At 51.9% G+C, this 21,079-nt stretch overlaps 7 protein-coding genes across 7 annotated transcripts; 4 read left to right on the plus strand and 3 right to left on the minus strand.

Moving 5' to 3' along the window:
* Positions 1-412: 412 nt before the first annotated feature.
* On the plus strand, positions 413-2,660 carry J4E86_003833 (uncharacterized protein; the record flags this gene model as incomplete). Its single annotated transcript, XM_051444383.1, has 4 exons — positions 413-485; positions 534-1,753; positions 1,804-2,082; positions 2,259-2,660. The coding sequence occupies 4 exons, from the start codon at positions 413-415 to the stop codon at positions 2,658-2,660; spliced, it is 1,974 nt and encodes a 657-aa protein (XP_051304008.1).
* Positions 2,661-4,844: 2,184 nt separating this feature from the next.
* On the plus strand, positions 4,845-5,760 carry J4E86_003834 (uncharacterized protein; the record flags this gene model as incomplete). Its single annotated transcript, XM_051444384.1, has 2 exons — positions 4,845-5,284; positions 5,337-5,760. 2 exons carry the CDS (start codon positions 4,845-4,847, stop codon positions 5,758-5,760), a joined length of 864 nt encoding a protein of 287 aa, XP_051304009.1.
* A 1,159-nt stretch (positions 5,761-6,919) lies between these two features.
* On the minus strand, positions 6,920-8,000 carry J4E86_003835 (uncharacterized protein; the record flags this gene model as incomplete). The annotated part of the gene is made up of 2 exons (XM_051444385.1): positions 6,920-7,706; positions 7,759-8,000. The coding sequence occupies 2 exons, from the start codon at positions 7,998-8,000 to the stop codon at positions 6,920-6,922; spliced, it is 1,029 nt and encodes a 342-aa protein (XP_051304010.1).
* Positions 8,001-10,125: 2,125 nt separating this feature from the next.
* On the plus strand, positions 10,126-11,553 carry J4E86_003836 (uncharacterized protein; the record flags this gene model as incomplete). Its single annotated transcript, XM_051444386.1, has 1 exon — positions 10,126-11,553. The coding sequence occupies one exon, from the start codon at positions 10,126-10,128 to the stop codon at positions 11,551-11,553; it is 1,428 nt and encodes a 475-aa protein (XP_051304011.1).
* Positions 11,554-11,826: 273 nt separating this feature from the next.
* J4E86_003837 (uncharacterized protein) lies at positions 11,827-12,804 on the minus strand (the record flags this gene model as incomplete). Its single annotated transcript, XM_051444387.1, has 4 exons — positions 11,827-11,893; positions 11,942-11,998; positions 12,057-12,183; positions 12,240-12,804. 4 exons carry the CDS (start codon positions 12,802-12,804, stop codon positions 11,827-11,829), a joined length of 816 nt encoding a protein of 271 aa, XP_051304012.1.
* Positions 12,805-13,438: 634 nt separating this feature from the next.
* On the plus strand, positions 13,439-14,908 carry J4E86_003838 (uncharacterized protein; the record flags this gene model as incomplete). Its single annotated transcript, XM_051444388.1, has 1 exon — positions 13,439-14,908. One exon carries the CDS (start codon positions 13,439-13,441, stop codon positions 14,906-14,908), a length of 1,470 nt encoding a protein of 489 aa, XP_051304013.1.
* Positions 14,909-17,992: 3,084 nt separating this feature from the next.
* J4E86_003839 (uncharacterized protein) lies at positions 17,993-20,178 on the minus strand (the record flags this gene model as incomplete). Its single annotated transcript, XM_051444389.1, has 2 exons — positions 17,993-19,125; positions 19,218-20,178. 2 exons carry the CDS (start codon positions 20,176-20,178, stop codon positions 17,993-17,995), a joined length of 2,094 nt encoding a protein of 697 aa, XP_051304014.1.
* Between the last annotated feature and the right edge of the window lie 901 nt (positions 20,179-21,079).

Consider the following 21,079-nt stretch of genomic DNA (forward strand, 5'->3'; position numbering starts at 1 on the left):
CAACAATGAATATGCACCCAAGTCCCCTGCCTCAATCGTGATCCCCGGATGCAACGGCTTGGGATTAATTCGGCAGCAGGAGAGAGCTTGGGCCATTCGCAGGGTGGAGCGGGATGACGCTGGCTGGACTGGTGGAGCGCGCCCAGCGTTGTCAGCCAGGTTTTAGCCAACACTAGCCTCGAGAACCCGGTCTATCGTGGGTCCTGCTGCTTTGTTGTCGCGCTGTCACCGCAGCTCCTTCTTTGCTGAGATACTCTGCTCAGTGTGCGTCTTGTTGTGTTGCGCAGTTTTGCTTTTCCAAGCCTGACGCTACCTCGGTACTTCGCTGCTGGGCACTTCCAGAGCTCGACATAGCTCTCGTGAAGCTTGACAGACCTGCACGAGACATAGCGCTTACAGCAACGCCGCAATCATGGTGCGGTGGAACGAGCTATTCAGTGGGGATGGCGATAGGCGACACAGAGTGCAGGATGAGATGAGCGCGCGTACGTCTTCTTATCGTTCCTATCAATCCCAGTACTAACACCTCCCAGTTCTTCCCACGTCGCGTCGCGAACACCTTCCTCCTCCGCCTATCGATCCGAAAGACGTTACCATAGTCGCTCTGCGATTGAAGCACCAGATCGAGCAAGTCGTACCGTGCGAGCTTGAAGAAGAGCAGATCACCAAGGCGCATAGCAGCATCATCACCGATAAGGTGCTTGAGACAGCCAAGCAAGCAGGAGCTCCTGAACACAATGCCTGTGTGGTTTTCTGCCTGTTGCAGGTGAAGAAGTGGTTTAAGAAACAAGCTACCGCAGAGCTGTGGGATGCCGACCTCCACGAAGTCCGCGCCGTGGCGGCAGAGATCATGGCCAAGCGCCTGATCGAGGCCGAAGAGGATACCACATACCTATTTGAAGAGGTTCTGCTCAAGCGCTACTCGACTCTGATCGATGGAGAGCCAACCACACCCGCCAATGCCGTTGAAAAGGCCGTCGACCTCCATGCCGTAACAGTCATCGGATCATCCGGCTACCAAAAGTGCATCAACTACCTGTGGCGCGGTTGGGTAGTCCAGGACGACGAGGACCCCAGCCGCTTCGTCACATACGAGAACAAGACCAACACCAGCTACTGGGCCCATCTCGACCCCGATCGCATGCGCGTCCCCAAGTACCAGAACTGGGTGCAGATTGCCGTGTCTATCATCTTCTTGGGCCTCTACACCGGTGCTATCAACACCATCAATCCCTCTGGTGACCTGGATGTTGTCGAAGGTCTGCTGTACCTATTCACTCTGGGCTTCATCTGCGACGAGGCGAACAAGTTCTGGAAGGTCGGACGCTTCTACATCTCCTTCTGGAACATGTTCAACAGCACTCTGTACTCGCTTCTCACCGTCAGCTTCGTCTTGCGCATGGTGGCTCTTGGACATCCCATCAGTGACGAGAAGGACACTCGACGCGAGTACCTGAACAAGATGAGCTACGACTTCTTGGCTTTCACTGCGCCTATGTTCTGGATGCGGCTCCTGCTGTACCTCGACACCTTCCGCTTCTTCGGTGCCATGCTTGTTGTGCTCAAGGTTATGATGCGCGAGTCGCTCATCTTCTTCATGCTACTCCTTGTTGTCATGATTGGTTTCTTCCAGGCCTTCATCGGTTTGGATATCGCGGACGACCAGCTTGCTAACGACACTGTCTTCGTGTTCCAAGCCATGTTGAACGCTGTCATGCAATCTCCCGAGTTTGAAGGCTTTGACAATTTCTCGGTATGTCACATCCACTGTACTAAACTCAAGCTCGAGCTAACATATAACAGCCTCCCTTCGGTATCATTCTCTACTATATCTTTACCTTCGTCGTCATGGTCATCCTGCTCAACGTCCTCATCGCTCTCTACAACTCGGCCTACGAAGACATCACACAGAACGCTATCGACGAGTACATGGCTCTCTTCTCGCAGAAGACGATGCAGTTCGTTCGCGCTCCCGACGAGAACGTCTTCATCGCTCCGTTCAACCTCATCGAGATGTTCTTCTTGATTCTTCCATTCGAGTGGTGGATGGATGAGAAGCGCTACGACAAGCTCAACGACATGGTACGTCCTTCATTTCTCGCGCAAGCCCTCGTGTCCGCTGTTTACATGATGATTTCTATGTATTTGCTACTTCAGAGCTTCGGCTATGAGACAATTATCACCTAGTACTGATTACAGTATTCTTTCACAATCCATATCCAGAACGATCTAGTTGCACAGAATCTGACACCAAATAGGTCATGGCAGTAATCTACTCGCCTCTCCTCGTCATCACCGCCATGTTCGAACAACAAGAAGCCTGGGTCGTCCGAGACAACCGCCGCCGCGGCGAAGACGACGAAGACACGACCATGGAGTGGGAACAAGTCCTTGATGGCTGTGACTTTGAAGCCGACGGCTGGGACAAGAAGGTTCAGGCTTCGCGCCCTAACGTTGAGTTCGACACTGCGGTGTTGGAAGTCAGGCAGCTGAGGAAAGAAGTCAGCGAACTAAAGGACATGATGAAGATGCTCATCGAGGGCAAGAAGGAAGGCTGGGGCGGAGACACACTCGGCGAGAGCGGCCTAGCAAAATTGGACGCAAGCAAACTGGGCATGCAAGGCGAGAGCAGCGAAAACGGGGGCGGAAGGGATGAGTAAGTGCGATTTGCTTTGTGTCTCGCTGTCACCAGTGCTCTTTATGTTTCCGCTGTTTCTATCTTGTTCGAGTGCTGGTGTGTTGACTTTTTGGTTGTGTAGGCGCTATAGGAGCGAGTTTGGAGAGAGCCAGGCGAGTGACTGGCACTCCGATTGAGAGTGCAACGTCGCTCTCCTGCTCCTCTTCTTCTTGTTCGAGTACATATTACGGAATGCTACGCGATACGATACGATATACGATATACGACACTAGGCGATGCGATGAGATACTCTGGTTATATACCCCTCCTTTACAACAAAATGTCATGTCTATGCTTATGCACGAATGTACTCATTCCTCAATGTTCTTGAAATCGTCTTACAACACGCTGTTGAGAAATTATCATTTGCTTGTTCTTTTTCTGAAATGAAGTTGCTGGCTTGTGCCATTGTCGGTGCTGACAGGGACGCGTGGCTCCACCAATCAAACGCGCCTCGGCATCTCCCACGTGTACCCCCTTTTGATCTAGCCCACACACATGTGTTATCTGCTACGTAGGTACCCGCTTTCCCGGTTCCAGGTTCTCTCCTGCTCCTTTGAGGGGACGCTTGGTGGTTCATTATGCCGTTCCGCCCGGTGCGGTTGCACTGCCACAAGGCTTATGTACCTGTCAAGGGGGTCAGGATGGGCCCGAGCCACAGGTGTCCCTTTAAGTACCGTGGGAGTCGCTGTTTCTGTTTGGGGACTTCACACGATAGCGACTTTGTGGATTATTTGATTTGACCGAACGACAGGTGTTGACTGAGGTCTTTGCTTTAATTGCGAGCAGACGCAAGAGGTGGACACTGGAGTACAAGGATGCGCATCGCCCTCGTTGACGGTTCCTCATTTACGCCTTTCTTGTCTTCTTTCTTTCTATCTCCTTGAATCAACCCGGTGGACTCCAGGAAGGAAACCCTCCAACGACACCTCAACCCGCCGCCAAAATGTCAACAACCTACCTAACCCCCCTCACAACAAACACCCCAACCAAACGCTCCGCCTCCGCGCCCCCGCCAAGCCGCACACTCTACACCTTCCAAGAAGTCCACCCTTGGCAACGCGACAACGAGTACCTCAAGAACCATTATCGTTGCACCACCAATTCCTACCGCGAATGTCTGAAGAGCTTGTCGTATCTGCACAACCAGACTGGAAATATTTACACGCATCTCATCGGCGCCGTCTTCATCCTCTTCTACGCTATCTACGCTTACAGCAATATTAGCAGCCGTTACGAAACTGCTGATATAAACGATTTACTGGCTTTTGGGGTTTTCGTTGGTAGTGCGGTCGTGTGTTTCGGCGTTAGTGCTACATTCCACATGTTTGGGAACCACTCGAGCAAAGTATATCATATATGGTTGCAATTGGACCTATATGGCATCTTCGTGTTGATCGTAGGCACGGTGTATTCGGGGACGTATTATGGATTCTATTGCCAGAAACAATACTGGGTGTTGTATTCGGCTGGGATTACTTCGATTGTCACGGGTGCGGCAACGCTTTGTTCGATACCGCGGTTCCGCACGCCGAAATGGAGGTGGGCGAGGGCAACGCTGTTTTGTGCGATTGGCTGGTCGGGTGCGGTGCCGATGACGCATGCGGCTCAGGCGTTTGGCAAGGAGCAGGCGGATAGGCAGATGGGGTGGCGGTTGATGATTTTTGAGGGACTGTTTTATATCACGGGGGCGTTTATCTATGCGGTAAGTCTTTCTGGAACACATTCGGTTCGAGTGAACATTACTGACAATTTGCACAGATCCGCTTCCCGGAGAGATTTCGCCCGGGCCTTTTCGATATCTGGGGTTGCTCACATCAGATCTTTCATCTTTGTGCTGTGGGGGGTGCGGCGCTGCATTTGGTGGCGCTGCTGAAGGCGTTTGATTATAATCATGATCCGGCGACAAGAATATGCTGAGAGTACCCCCTTTGGAGCTATCGAGCGAACGACTACTTTACCCATGCACACTGCATGTTCAAGACTCCATTTCCTCATTCATTCCAAATGTTCGACCTGAATAACGACCTTTGTCGCCCTTTCAGCTTTCCATCGTTAGCCCACGTGCATTGATTTCAAGACCCAGGGGCCAGCAGAGTTCATCGACCCCGCCCTTGACCCCACAGGCGGAGAGATTCCTGAAAGATCGAGCATCATCTTAACACCCATGCCTACCTTCAGCGAGGCTGATGATATGTTCGCGGAAAACAAGACCACCATCATCGTAGGCGCGGGATCCATTGGCCTGTGGACTGCCTACCACCTCGCGCACGCAAATCGTCGAGCCAGTCTCTCGAGCAGCAATACCATCATCGCCATAGAAGCATCAGCGAGTGCGTTCGGAGAGACATCCGGGACCTGCACAGGATGCATCCACCACAAATTCAACGACGAGATCATGGACGAGTTTGGAAAGTACAGCTTCGCAGCCTGGCGTGATTTGGCAGAGAGCAACGAGCTGTGCGACACCGCTGGACTCCGCTTCAATTCCATTCTTGGTTTGACCAAGGGTGATGGAGATGATCAAGACCGTTTGCCGGATTGGCTTCGAACGAGCGATGTGTGGGGGGTGGACACCGAGTTCTTGGGTGTAAACAACGCGATGGTGTAAGCATGTTGTGCATGCATCACCTTCTTATGCTGATCAGATTCGTGACAGTAATCCAGTCGGCCTCGGCAGATGGCTTGAAAGAGCATGTATTGAAATGGATGTTCGCATTCAGACCTCTACAAAGGTCACTGCCGTTGAATTGGACGAAGGAAACCGAGCCACTGCAGTAACCGTTGTTCAAGAAGACTCATCCAAAGTCAAAATCCCATGCGACAACTTCGTTCTAGCCGGAGGCCCATGGACCCCAGCGGTTTACAAAACATTGTTCCCCTCCTCCTCGATCCGCATCGACTCAGCCACAGAGGCAGGCGACTGGATCGTCTTCCGAAACCAGAATCCTGTCGCGAAAAGCTCGGTGGCTTTTGTAGGCCTGAAAGACATCGTAGAAGAGAAGTTGGAGTCGCAGGTCGCAACGACGGCACGATCTGGGTTTGCGGAGCAAAAGATCACACAGGCACGCTACCTTCATTAGGCTCGAGAGGTCTACCAGATGCTGCAATGATTGCGGAACTCACAGGTCGCGCATACCGTTTTCTTCGCGTTCACAACGCAGATGATCCGGACGCGTTCAGGGAGCTAGAGGTCGTTGCGCTTGGGCGGGCATTTCGACCTGTTACGCGCTCGGGGCGCCCGATGATGGCCATGGTTGAACCCGACAAGCTCTCGCATCATAACGGCATTTATGCAGAGAAAAGACGTGGAAATGTGTTTTTGTGCTGGGGGCATGGCTCTTGGGGCTTGACACTTGGACCGGGCACAGGGAAGTTGATGAGTCAATTGATCTTGGGTGGACCGACAGATCTTGATCTTTCACCGTTTCAGATTCCAGAGACTATGTAAAATACGATTTGGACAAACATGTTTCACGTCATTGGCCCCAATAGAACATACAAGAGCGATGAACTTCCTCCGTGCCCGTTGTGGAATGCTCGCCATACTCATGCGACACGATATGTTGGCAACGTCTTGGACATGGTACCTTCTGCAAACGATTGGGTACGTTCCATGTTTCAATTGAAAGCATTACAAAGTCAGGTTTCTGTGCCACAATATAGCCCCAAGTCGTAGCCCCATTTTCCGCCGAACTTGGCTGACATCTCCATCTACTCCGAGTTTTGATAGATCTTGAAAGCGTCATGACCTAGGTGCCTGCCTGTAGGAAGTCAGCCCCTACATAGCGTCACGTACAATATTCTTCACTTCAAAGATCGTCGCCGCTAAATTTTCGCCCCTCACTAGCTTGCTGCTTCCTACAACATGAGACATGCAAAAGTCGTGATATGTTGCCAAGTCATTTCGCTTCCACCACCTGTCTCGCTAGAATCTGCAGACTGTGTGGCTAGACGGGTCTCTCACGATCAGGCCCATGATTGGTGTGTTATATACAGCTGCATGCAGCACATACAATGTCTCATAGAAATCCGCCAGCATTGCGATCATACGTTGCTCTTTCGGACCACGGTTGTGGGCACATCTCTGCACTGACACGGTCACCAAAACAATGTATTTTATGTATGCCTAAACGTATGAGTACGTGTATACGATTGCACAGTTCATTGAAGTCTACCCCAATCCAAGTGAGAGCGAAATGGTAAGAAGGCCTGCAGCGGCTCTTCCAGCGGTGTCTAATCTCACGATTGCATCCCTTCACTGAACTTCACCGCTCGCCATGCCAGCTCAGCTGCGCCTCTTGCAGCTTTGAAGCTAGGGTTCTCTTCTAACATCTCAGCTTTTGCGCCGAGTGCCTCGATGACGCGCTTTGTCACCCTCCGAGCCTTCCCATCGTTGAGACTTTCGGGACTACCCGTCATCATCACAGTAATTGAGTCGGGAAGATGAGGCGTCGGGTAGTAATACTGGTGGTACAAGAAACTTAGGACAAAATCTTGTATGTCCAGTTCGTCGGGCTCATGAGCACTGCCTAAGTCGAAAGAGGTTGCAAGATCCATATATAGGTATGATGTCTCGATCGGTTCGCGAAGGATGTTATGGTGTAGAAGAAGTGCGGACTCAGTGTGCTCTACCAGTAGCGTATGGCGAGAAGTGAAATTTTTCCCCTCTTCACGGCATTTCTCTTCGTTGTGGTACTCTTTACAGAGACCTAGACCGTTTCCTGCGTATGTGGCGACGTCCTCGTGTGGATGTGATGCCTCTAGCCACGGACCCAACTTCGCGAGGCCGACATAGTCCGCTGCGTCCCTGATGTCTTCCTGATAGAGGCCTGGCAGTGCGGGAAAGCTAATCAGGGCCGAGATTGGTAAGTCAACATACGTCTTGGCTACCTCAACAACTTCCCCGAGGACCTTCGCGATGATTGCTACTTCTGGTGATGCTGGGAGACCCTTTTCTTTCCGCGCGGTTCGCTTCTCTTGTCGGGGCCAGTCATCGAATAGGTCCTTAAGAGAATGATACGGGGGGCTGGTGAACCATGAGTGTCTGCTCAAAGAGGTGTTTATGGTGTTCGCCGTACCTTGGGTGTTCAGACGACGGATCAGAGAAGTTTCGCATGAGTTCCACATACTCTTCGTATGCATTCAACTCTACTATATCTTCCATCAAGAGATTGCTGTAACGAACAGAGACAACAGCACGGTCTACGGTCAGGGAAAAGCCGACCGTCACTGAATTCGATGCTGTCCTGTCGGGAGATATTACAGTCTGCATGCAGACAGCGATGATCGAGAACAAGACGGGTGCGATGATAAGACGCATTTTCTCTGTGGGATTGTTTTTGTTGCACTCCAAGGGTGACAGCAATGACCGGGTATTAAGGAAGACCTTCTTGCAACGCAGATGCGCCTATGTGGCGCTGTGCTGCCGGATGAGCGCGATATATGAATAGCGGGGACGGGCTTATGTTGCGCTGCACGCTCGATCATCAGGGACCTATGGACGGCTGGCAGCTTGGCGATGCAGAGTGTGAGCTGCGCACCGATCTCGTCTTGATTTCTCGATCGCTTTTCGTTTTGCGGCGCGGAACACACCACAGTTGTGTGGGTGCACTGAGACACATTCAGAGCGCGGTTGTGGCGTGGCGGCTGCCTAGAGCTTCCCGCCCCAATGCGAAACCTACCCAGGTACCTGCATCATGATTAGCAGTTGACACCTTGTTTTCGATAGCCCCCAGCGTTTTTAGAGAATCCTGTACTGACGAAGACCCTTTCAAGGTTGGTACTGTTCTACGGCCACGTACGTCAGTTATTCCGTGGCGTGAACCCAGTCCCAGCACCGGATACTCTCACTCTTAGGGGCCCATCCTTCACGACACACCTGGGCAGTCACTTCAGAGAGACCCCGAGAAATAAATGACAGACGCGGTATGTAACATAACGATGAATGTACCCATTGGTTCAACGGGCACCCGTATCTACGCGTAATCACGAATCTTTTTGTCCGCGCAGTATCGTGAACGACCACAAGAATTACCCCCAGCATGCTAGTCGCTATGCGGCACTGTAGATATGTTGTAAGACGGAGAGGCTTCATGAGTGTGAACCACACCCATGATGACGAATGTGCCGACGCGAAAACCTTCCAGTAGCTCGAGTCTGACCTGCCCCAGATTGAGGCGATTCGCACACAGAACCCGGTGCTTGCTTTTGCACCCTAGCACAGTGAACTAAGTCCAGACGACGAAGCGATGAGGATGTACTGGCCCCCCATACGCCACTCTCATACATACCAGCCTGGGGGTCAAAAATTGCTACCTGGTCGATGACGCTGTGTCCAAATTATGACTAATGCAGTATCATCGCTACATGATGGCTTTTATGAACGAAGCAGAATTAGCCTTGAGGAAGCATGTACGACAGTACTCTTGAGCAAAGTAAACCAATTCACGTTACGATTGATAGGTTGGGAGGGAAGTCCACTCGACAAAACTCCACTGACGCAATCATATAAGACGCAAGCAGAAGATAATCTGTTTGAAAACTTCTGCACGCCTGATGTCCGCATATCAGGTCGTTTCAATTAACGCATCCGGACAGTACTACCCGACATACCTCATTGCGCGGCGTGGCGATGTCAGTCTTTGTCTCAGATGATGCATCACTCAAGCAAGAGGTCGGCCTCTTACTCGAACTACGCCATACTCCTACAGATCTGCTGAGAAGATGTATGTCTTGCGAATGTGTCCTTCTGAGATACGATGGTGTACTTAAGAAGTCGGACTGTCGAGTCTTTCCATTGCACGCACTCTCATTCTCTATCATTCTACTACAAGCATTGCCATAACATCAATCGACATCGCAACATGTTCCTTCAGCTATTGATTGTCACAGCAATGGTGGGCAGAGGTCTTTCTGCAGCCCTGTCATTGTCTAGGGTTATCCCACGGGATACTTTCCGAGTGGACCGGTATGCACATCTCGGAGATTCCTTCGCAGCGGGACCAGGAGCTGGTAAGAAGTATTTCGATAACATCTGTCATCGATCTCATCAATCCTGGGGAATACGAGTAGCCGAGGACGTACGACTGAGAGGCGAAAGAGATCATATCGACATATTCCAATTCGAGGCCTGTTCCGGCGCTGTGACGAGAAACATCTACGAAGAAGGGCAGCTCCTCAAAAGAGATGGATCTGAGTCATTCCCACCGAAACCCCATCCGCAAGCACAAGTGCTAGCAGCATCACAACCGAATCTTGTCACCATGTCGATTGGTGGCAACGACGTTGGTTTTAGCGACTTGCTTGATCGTGTGAGTGAAAATTGGCATTACTTTATCCTATAGATCACTCGCTGACACAGACAGTGCATCTATGGATTTCACACAAGAGGTTGTGAGGGGTGTCGTGGTGGTGATCTTGACTGTTCGATTGACTGCGACGAAGCAATGAGTCAACTTGGTTCCAACATCGACCGGGGTGCCTTCGCAGACAGATACAAGCTGACGATAAATGCCATTTTCCAGAACGCCCCAAACACCAATCTGTTCATAACAGGATATCCTCGGTTCTTCAATGAGCTCACTGATCAATGCGACACCACGAGCTTCAAGTTATTCTGCACCAATAACGGGGTACTCCCAATAACCAAAGACCGCCGTAGAAAGATGAACGAGCTTACAATCAGACTCAACAACAAGATCAAGGCTTTCGTAAACGACAACCCCCCACAGTCCGGCTCAATCACTTTCGTAGATACAGACCCGTATTTCGAAGGCCATCGCTTCTGCGAGGAAGGCGTTCTTGAACCAAGTTACCGGAACAAGAATATATGGTTCTTTCCGCTGGAATTTAGTGCACCCGACGGAGCCACCTTCAATGTTAGCGATAGTACACCTTCTGGAGATTGCCAAGCTATCTTGGATGCAAGCGGGGATGCTGGACAGTACTACACATGCCTGATCGCAAACTCTATACCCCAAGGAACAACTATCGATTTGCATGAGCAGCCTAACAACGTCGCAACCAACGAAGAATACGAACCGGATGTCTTGGACTACCCAGTTTGGCTCTTGCGAACATTTCATCCAACGATACAAGGTCACGAGGCATACCGAGAAGCGTTCTTCGCTGCGTACTTGGCGTTCAACAATCCCGCATTTACATCCGAGCTCTTCTGCAATGACCTGGAGAACAAGTACGTTGCGAAAGACGCGCTCCTCGACCTTATCGACAACACCTATTGTCCCAAGCTGGAAGGCGCTACTGGCTCTATCGGTACAGGGCATTATTTCCCAAGTACCCCCGAGGCAGTCGAAATCGGCGTCACCAGCAGACTCAACGCGGGACCTGTACCTACCGTGGAGGAGTGCAAGACAAATCTTCACAAGATATTAGACGAGTGCAATAACGACAAATCGAAAAACCCAGTGGGCTGGCAAGCTGGTGGAGAGTTCGAGATCAACGGCTGGAGATTTACCATCTCACCCACGGGCCAGCGGCCTTCCACACCGAAAGCATGGTGTAAGATTGAGAATTGCCAAAACAAAGAGAAGTGCACCGCATCTATCTGGGGGGCGGGATGGCTCAGGAACGACTATGGCGAAAAGCTGCGCAGTGCCTTCGCAGCCCAACAAGCCGTATACAGCGAACTGAGATACGAAAACTCCCTTGGCGACAGCAAAGGTATCGATATGAGTCAATGGGATTTCAAGTACGAAGCTTTGGATGGGCACGAGTGGTATGCGAGTTTGTTCTTGGATCTGGGTCTTCGCTTGCCATACAAGCAAACCGTTACCGATGCTTTGTACTCTTCCGCTGGTGATGGTCTTGAGATCGGTAATGGCGGCGATTGCGAGTCAGAGGTTAACTATTAAGTGGCTGTTTGATCTTGAGGGATATTCTTGCGCACCGAGCACTCTTCTGTCGCTTCTGTCATCGATTTTTTATTAGCTCCCGTATCCACGTTACCTGTTTCTCCGGTCGCTGGCGGCCGATGTCTTAACTGAACGCCCCACGAGGCTACGCGCTCACTTCGCGTCTCTTTTATTTCCAAGATTTGACGATGTAATATTTCGGTATCTCAGTAGAACAAAACATCATCACAACTTGCTCGGTCGATCACTCCATCCCGTGACTGTAGTATCCTGTCACACCTCCGCATGTTCGAGATCGCCGAACAGACTCACCAAGAGCGCCTTCATCTCATTCTTGACGCTGCGGTAGCTTAGTAAAGTCTCTCTAAACTGTATGAGGGAGTCTTACAATTCACGGTACTTGAGCTCTCCTGGGTATAGTGCCGACGAGCAGAGATTGAACCTTCTATAAAGACGTCAGCTGAGCTCGACTGAACAAAGTATGCTACTTCAACAAGGCTTACATGCAATACAAAGCGTTCCTGTCTTCAAAGTCCTCCTTGGGCTCCGAAGCTGGGTAGTGCTTGAGATATTCGGCTATGTATGCTCCGCTGATCTTGTGGCGCTTGAGTCGCCATGGAGCTAGCTCATCTAAATTCCCGTGGCTACGGTCAGTGGCTATCAAACCGTAGAATCGTGCTGCTTACACTCGTGATGCGCGTATGACGAGCACGCATCGAAAATCACTGGCTCTCGCGTCTCTTCGTCAACTCCAGTATTGCCATCCCACAAATCGCCATGCACCAAGCATGCTAGAATACTCCTTCCTTCGGTCTCTAGAGGCCGCAACAATCGCGGTATCGCTTTTTCCACGATCAATGCGCGCAGCTGCATCATGTCTTTGTCATGGCCATGCTGTAATTCTTCGAGATGGAACATCCGCTGTATGCCACGTGTAAAGCTCTCTTCCCAATTATCGCAAAAGGTGGTGTCTTGAGGAAGTCTTCCCCCGTATGTCATGACGGGAAAGCCGAATCTTCCTGTTGGGGAAAGCGCGGTTTTGTGTAGGCGGGCTATCTGGCCAGTGAAGTCGCTAATGCGTTGAAGCTCTTTACTTGATCTATTGTGAGATTCTTCACTGTGGTCGACTGCGGTGGATGCCTCGCCAGGTACTTCTCCAGTCATCTCGCGGAATGCGCATATGAAGAAGTAAGTCTTAGCATCTTTTGCGTAGCTACCCCAACCAATCGGCTGCGGGACGAGATCTGGCATGTTTTCGTAAAGGGCTGACATTGAAGTAAACTCCCCAAGCATCATACCCTTACCAACATCGCCACAGGAGACCTGGATGGCGGTTAGGCTTAACAAGAATTACCATGCAATAAGTCACCGACCTTCAGAAAGTATGACACTGCTTCGCCGATTGTTTTCAGCGTGTGGATTCGAGCAGTTTGGTTCCAATTGGAGAAGCCATGAGGTGAGATTCTTTCGATCTTAGACCCAGTAGGAAGCACTGATACTCGTGTTAGCAACGCCAAAGAGTTCAAACGCCAAGTCAACTCACATGCTGCGACGCGGGGATCAACGTATGAGATCACCGTGCGGGGCACGACGGTCTTGATGCGCACGACCTCTGTATCAGCCATCACCCGAGCAACAATGCGCATGCAAAACCGGTGATATCCAGCAGCAAAACGATGCGGAAACCGATAGTTCAAGTGTACAAGATGTGGCGAGTGCCAATACGGGAGTCATCGTTGGTGTAACATCCAACAGCGAACTTGACCCTTGCTTATCACAGTGCCACTTGAGTGCATGAGCCTAGCGATATGGCACTCTAACCGAACACACCACCACTTCCCGACCTTGATTCTTAGCAATAACGACAGCGAAAACACGCGTCGAGATGTGCGAAACGGATGCAGTATCACCGCCACCGTTCACCGTCTTCACTAGCCGTCAGCGCACTTACTTCACCTACCTCCTCGGCTACTTGACGCTCGCTTCATCTTTGACGGCTACGATCTACCTGCCGCTGATTGAGAGCCTAAGCAAGCAGTACAATACGTCTATACTTGCAATCGATTTGACCATCACGGTCTATCTCGTCTTCCAGGCAATTTCGCCAGCTTTCTTCGGCCCATTGTCGGATACACTTGGTCGCCGCCCAGTCTTCTTGGTGACTTTTGTGATATATCTCGCAGCAAGCCTGGGCCTGGCTTTCAATGAGAACAGCTACGCCGCACTACTAGTCCTTCGGTCCTTGCAGAGCATTGGAGGTTCGGCTGTGATGTCGCTAGCTTACGCGGTCGTGGCCGATATCTCTTTACCTGCTGAGCGTGGCAAAATCCTTGGACCAATGCTCGCAGCTACGAACTTCGGGCCATGTTTCGGGCCTGTCATCGGTGGCGGTATCGTATTAGCTACGGGACAGACGCAGTGGGCTTTCTGGACGCTCGTCATCTTTAGCGCATCTTCTTTGATGCTGATCGGATGGACTATGCCCGAAACCGGAAGAAACATCGTCGGCAACGGAGAGGTTTCTCCTCGCGCCTTGTGGAAAACATGGTGGTCTGTCATCAGGTCCAGCGGAAGACGGGAAAGACAAATCGACCCTGAGATCTCCAGGAACGTAGACTCAGAAAAGCGTGGTAAAGGCGTATGGGGCTTTCCAAATCCTTTCTCCTCTGTGCGTCTCATTTTTTACGCTGACACGTTCCTCATACTCTGGTCAGCAGGCTCCCCATACGCTGTGTGGTACTGCATCCAAGCCTCCATACCACTGGTCTACGGTCAGGGATACGGCTACAACCCTTTGGCTGTCAGTTTATGCTTCTTAACCGGAGGCGCAGGAGTCATCGCGGGCGGCTTCATTGCAGGCCGTCTCATGGACTTCAACTACAAGAAGACGGCCGAATCGTATGGTCTTCCCGTAGACCGTGTCGCTGGGGACGATATTCGAAATTTCCCCATTGAGGTCGCTCGTTCCCGTGGCTCGTATACGTTGCATATGCTTTCCATCGGCACTCTCATTGGATATGGCTGGGCAGTTGAGCGTGGTGTTCATACCAGCATACCACTCATCTTGCAATTCTTCATAGGTGCTAGATGTACCGTCGTACTGCAGCTGTACAGCGCTCTGATGGTTGACATCTTTCCGGACAAAGCTGGTACTGCCGCGGCCTCGAACAACATCGTCCGGTGTACACTGTCGGCCGTCGCAATCGCGATACTCCAGCCACTCAGAGATGCCGTAGGAGATGGCTGGATATTCACCTCGATTGGGCTCGTCGATGGCGTACTCGGCATGTGTGCAGCCGCAGTGCTCAGGAAGTGGGGGTGGAATTGGAGGCGAGCAAGAATAGGCCGCGACTGAGGTAAATTGGATGCAAATGGCGTGGTGCTGTCATTTGGTAGTATGCGATTGGATGAATGAGGTGGTTGGTAATTCCGTGACGCGTCTGCACGTGCGCCATGACGCGCTAGAAGCTAGTCGATGGAGAAGGCCCGACTCACCACGCAGCACCATGTTACACGGAAGGCATCACCAAGCCAATTCATCGAATTCAAGACACGCGTCTAGAAATCGTGCTGAAATAACTTCTGTGCATATGAGTAAGTCATCCACATTGGCGCGGCTATAAGGTCAGCCACCGCCAATCGCTCCTTCCTACAAACACACGCTTTCCTTCCACGCGTTACTACCACCAATTATCTTCTAAAGTTGGCACATTCACCCAGCTTCACGTGATTTACCACTCTCCTCCAGTAGTGATTCGAAGTAGGGCCACATACCGCAAGATAGTGTAACTTGAGTAGGTAACAGCAAGAGTATGTAGGGGTCGCCAAAAAGAGCGTTCGTTTGAACACCCAAGCGGCGTGCATCAGATCAATGCAAATTCGTGGGCTTCGTCTTCTCTCCAGTCCACCTTCCCTCTACCCCACGGATCCATCCAGTCTTCCAGATAGCAAGTGCTGACAACCGTGTATGCGTCTTTCTTGGGTACGCGCCGAAGTGCCACTGGATGTGAACAGCCATGAAGAATGCAGATTTCGTCGCCCTTTTGAAGCCGACTTCCTGTCGCGAGACGTCCGCCTTGTGTGATCCACAACTGCCGACCGTTCATGACGGTGTCAATGTATTCCGCCAGGCTGCGATTCGTTGCGTCGCGATAATGTATCCGAGTATCCTCGGCGTTCATTCGTGCAGGCCCTGGGAGCTGGCGCATCGAAAAGTCACGATATTGATTTCTCACACGGTTGGCGAACCGTGCTGTGTCCTCTGCATCGTAAGTCGAAGGCTCGCAGTGGCCTTCAGCGAGAAGTGCTGGTAATATGGACTCCAGCACTGGCAAAGGAACGTCTGGATCGTAATGACGAGAAGTCGTCCAGGCTTGTATTACCTTTAGCAGTAAGGGAGTATAGACGCGATTCGTGTCTTCTTTTGAGGTTGTGACTTGGTGGTCGACGCATAGATCAACAGCAGCGACGGCCCTGCCGTGGGCCCAAAGAGTATACCAGTCACACCTTCCGTTCCATGAGTATATCTCGGGGCATGTATTCGAGCTCCATATGCACGCAGGTGACGGTAGAAAAGGTACCACCAGACGTGGTGAGGTAAAATCTGGAACCCAAGAGCGCGGAGCTTTCGAAGTTGTCTTCCTTGGTATGGTCTCGAAAATGTCCAGGCTCTTGGTGCCTTTGATGATGGAGCGTGCGGTGGCAACTAAAGCGTCCTGTAATGGAGCCTGATAAGACGGTTTCAGGAATATTTGCTCATTTTGATTCAAGCCGAAGAACGCGTAGAGTTGATCCTGAGCTGTGGATGTTCTTGCTCCAGCGCTGAGGGTAGACAGCACCTGGTCCAGTGGCATGGGGTCCGTGCCTGAGGGTGTATGTCTCTCTGTCCAGCGATCATACATCTCTTTCAGCACGCCGTAACGAGAGGTCGTGGACAGGTCTTCCCGTTTCTGCAAAGAGAATCGTACCACTGTGGGGTTCCAACACCTCCATGCAACCTTACACAATGTGTAGAGAGTAGGTAGTGCGACCGTTATGTCTGGTCTGGAAGAACTTTTGGAGCACTGTAAAATGAATGCCGACTTTTGCGGTAGAACCACTTCCTGGAATACCCAAGCTCGCGAGAACCAGGGGTTTTCAATTATCTCGTGACAAAGAGCTAGAAGCCTCTTTTGTTGAGGCTTGCAGCAGGTCATGCTGTCGATAATCTTGTATTGGCACTGTTGACATGATGGGTAATATCCACCGCGGGCTGGTATGACGTTATCTTTGCAATCTGAAGACTCCGAAGGTGAAACGACGTGGTCCAAAGATGAACATTGCGCTGCAATGCCAGCTTTTAGTGAAGCTATTGGTCCAAGCCATACCAAAACGCGTTTGCATTTGGAGTATACATCCCCCATGATTGAGACCTGTTGGGCTCGTTCGGAAAGGTCATCTTGATTGATGCATATTTGATCAATCCAGAGATAGCCCGTGGAACATTGATTGGCAATGTGCGGCAGAGCTTGTTCCAGGGTTTTGGTAGTTCGAAGTGATGTGCCGTTCGACAATTCGAGCGATTCGTTACGGCTTGACGTTCCCCAGACATATGACAAAGTTTCGTAAGCTGGGGCGTCCTGGGTATTCGTAGTGATTAGCTTGTATCGCCATCTCGGCTCCCCGACCGTATTCGCTTTGACTGGTATGATGTTCAAAAGCCGTATACTGTGATGCGTTTCCAGGGCCTCGTAAGCGCACGTTTGCGACTCGGTCTCCGTTTCCCTTCCAGCTATCTCAAGGCCACGGCGATGTAGTCGGGAGAGCATGGCTCTGCACTGATGGGCTGCCGTACACGCCGAGCTTCAGCCTCGCGACAATGATGACGACGGTTAAAGGTGCTATGAGTAGATCGCAACCAGACGGAAGAAATTGGCGACAGTTGGGGCAATAGGGTTCGAAGATCACTTGCTGCCGAAGGCTTTGGAGGTAGCTGTGATGATCGTGATAGAATGAAGGTAGGCTGCAGGTCCCACAACAACAACCATGCGCATCGCGTTTACGAGGCTGGCGCGGGGCAGTGCTCGGTGAACGCGCCCCAAACGGTGTAGCCCATCACCTGCATGAGCCGCATCGCCGTTACTTCCCTACTGCTCTTCAGGCCTTTTGTAAGGCTGCGGGAGCATCTGTTCACCATGGTTGCGCTTGTTACATACCAAAGAGACAATGCAATGTGTTCAAGCTCCGTGTCCAACTTAAGTCAAGTCATAGGGCGTTTGAGTGGAGAGGGAAAGTTGTGTTGAGATGAATCTATTGGCACATGTCAAGTGTTGTGATGGTGTCGTATTCCACAGCCAATGGGTGTTTTTGCGCGTTTTCGTGAATATTTGAAATGCATTACAAGATTCGCTAGTCGTTAAATTATATGTACGTACAGGGTATCGATTTTGATCGTAAAAACTTAAGATGCCGAACTCGGACTGCTGCGGGCTGGCGAAAGGAAATTCGAAGAAAGCGCAATCCGATACTTGGGGATGCGGTCAGAAGTAGGAGTAGGAGTAGAGGTCTTCTTGACGCCATTCTGGGGCGGATCAATGATCTCTGCCTTCGCACTGTCGGGGGTGACCTTCGTCGGTGTGCTCTCCGTCTCGATCGTCGAGTCTTTTCTACGCTGATGCGGTGTCGGGGTGTCCGGCGTCAATGGTGGGCTGTCTTTCGAGGCCTGCGGTGTAACGCGCTCGCCACTTGTGCCACCCTCTAGAACAAGATTCAGATTCGCTGGCGTGCTCGCTGTAGATGATGCAGCAACAAGGTCATCGGAAGAGCGTTTTGTCTGCGAGAAGTGTGGCGACGTGATAATGTGAGCGTGTGGGAAGCCAAAGCCTTCGAGCTTAGCTGCTATTGCTTGGTTGTATTCTTGCAGATTGTTCGTCTCGGTAGCCGTTGTGGAGGGGATGCTGAAATCGTCATGGGTTTCATGAATGGTAGTGATTCGCGAATTGCCATTCGCGACAGCTTCGTGCGACACTGTCGGGCCCTTCCATTCGGGGTGGGGTATACGTCCGATGACATTCAACCTGCCTGTCCCTAGTTTCGCCCATTCCCAGATGCCTCGACGCGTCGGTGATCGTTGTGGTGGTTGCACTGGTCCTCCCTCGAGCTCCCTCAATGCTTGGTCTTCAAGCTGGCTATTCTGGTGTGGGTGAGACGCGTCGTCTGAGCTTCGGCGGCGCTCTTCTAGGACTGGGCGTGACCTCTGTATCTCCGTTCCACTGCTTTGAGCCCGCTCCAGGCGTCTTCTCTCCGGCGGCGTCACTTTGCGCAGCTTTTCCCTGTCCTTCTCCCTCTCGCGAATCGCGTCGAGATTGGGTGTTTGACTCGCGACCGCCATTTCCGTCGATGTGCCAACTGTCGAGCTCGCCGGACTTGTCAGGCGACGGCGGAGAGGACCGGCGCTGCCTTCTTGTGGGCGAGCTTGGAGGGGATGAGGCGGGCGAGGCGTCTTCGGGGGAGGAGGGCGGGGAGGGCGGTTGTGCTGGTCGGAGCTTATGTAGGGGACTGATTTGGCGGATGACAGGCCGGCTTTCTTCTTTGCTGGTTAATGGACGTTATTACGCGTTTTTGACAGCATTGAAATGGCTGATAGGATGCCGAGAGTAGGCTGAGGAGAGGTCGGAGTCACACACCTTGCTTCCCTTTGCCCTTTCCCTTTGTGTGGCAGTTCGGACCAGCTTCGTGGTCATGGTAGTCGCACTCATGACCCTCATCCGTTGGATCGTCGAACAGCATGCCGCCGGTGCCTGATCTGATCGCCTTGACGAGGTCGATGGCGAAGTCGGGATTGTTCTCGAAGCACTCGCGATAGGTTTCGACGTCGCGCTCACTACCAGGATCCATAATCTGGCGGGCCGCGATGCGCGTCATGAGCGTGCGGAAGGGCGACCCTGTCGGACTCTTGCGATAGATGTCATCAATCTCGTCAGCGTCAGGGACCAGCTCGGCCTCATTTAGACCTTTTCGGTACTGATCCATCGCGACGTTCTTCAGTTGAAGCATGTCAAAGCGATCGCACAGCAGATAGAGTCTGTGGCAGCTCACAGCATACTCATACTTCTGGTTGGCGTCGGCCATGTCAGAGACATCGTCGAGGCTGCCCTGGTATAGCCACTTCACCAGCAGCTCGAAGCCGGCAGGGTTGTAATCGGGAAGATCGAGGCGATCTTTCCTAGTGTGGCCGTCGGCATCGCCTAGCAGCTCGTTCTCGAGGGTTTCGGAGTGGTGGCATAGCAGATTGCGATGCAGCGACCAGTGGCGCTTGGACTCGCCTACGTAGACGTCGATCATAGGGCCGGAGAGAAGTCTATCGCGTTGTAGCTTAGCTTTGGCCCGCACATGGAGGCGATGAGAGTAGAGACGGTGGGTGAGAGCCGGGCGCACTGCGATGCATCGCGACGGCGCTTCGGGTCTTTGCGCCAGCGCCAATTGCGATGCATCGGCAGGCGGCGCATTCTCCATGAAGTCATCCTCCTTTTCCCGCGATGTCTGCGATTGCGATGCACCCGCCTCGTCACCGTGGTCGAAGAAAGGATCGTCTACGTACTCAGCAAAAGTCGCGGCAGGCACGTCGCCAATGCTGCCAGAAGCCATGCGTGACCGTTTGGAACCCGGGATGGCAAAATCACGATGGTATTGTCGCAGAGTCTGCCACATGCAGCGCGGAGATAGCGCTCATGGATGCGCGATGGCTTATATGGGGGATAGTACGTGTCGCGATGCGGTGAGGGCTGTGAGGTGTCGTGGTGAGGTGTACCGTCCGTGTAGACGTGCTGGAGTGGAGACATCAAGGATGGCTGGGTGGCTCCTGCCCTGACGTCGTTGGCCCGCCCGGGGTAGCTTCCGCATTGCCTAGGCCCAGATCCTCGCCGTCACTCCGGACCTGCAGCCAACAATCATCAACTCAACATCTAGAATCTGCTTCCCCAACACCGCATCATGGTAACATCAAGTCTTGTTATTGCGCAGAATGGCTGTGCGGAAGCTCATTTTGCGCACTCTCGACATCGCCGCGCTAAGCACATGTGACGTTGCCTTTTTACCATAGCTCCCTATGCTAACGCAGGCTCGTTAAACAGGGGATGCTCTCCTTGCCGCAGAACCGCTGTTTCCGGCGACGGCAAAGTTCTGCTAATCTGAGCCTGCAATTTGGCTTTTACATATCGGTAAACAATCCGGAGAGTACATATACAAATCGACTCATTGGTTCCCTCGGCACAGATGCTACAGCCCCTCATCCTCTGCAAGACTGACCCGTGGTTCATCGCTCCACGTCCCGAACATCAACATAATATATTTCTAGCAATCTAGAGATATTTCATTTTTAACTCTACATTTCCGCTCTACAACGTACACGTCAATCGCATCCTATCACACCATGCCACCCATGATCAGAGACAAAACATCGTTCGACGCGATCGTCGACCCTACCTCTTCTCAGAACACCCTTTCACTCAAGCGAATCTGGAGGAAAGCAATGCCACGCGCAAATCCT

This window comes from Alternaria arbusti (assembly GCF_024043155.1).
Source record: "Alternaria arbusti strain BMP 1465 chromosome Unknown scaffold_4, whole genome shotgun sequence".
Classification (NCBI taxonomy): Eukaryota; Fungi; Ascomycota; class Dothideomycetes; order Pleosporales; family Pleosporaceae; genus Alternaria; species Alternaria arbusti.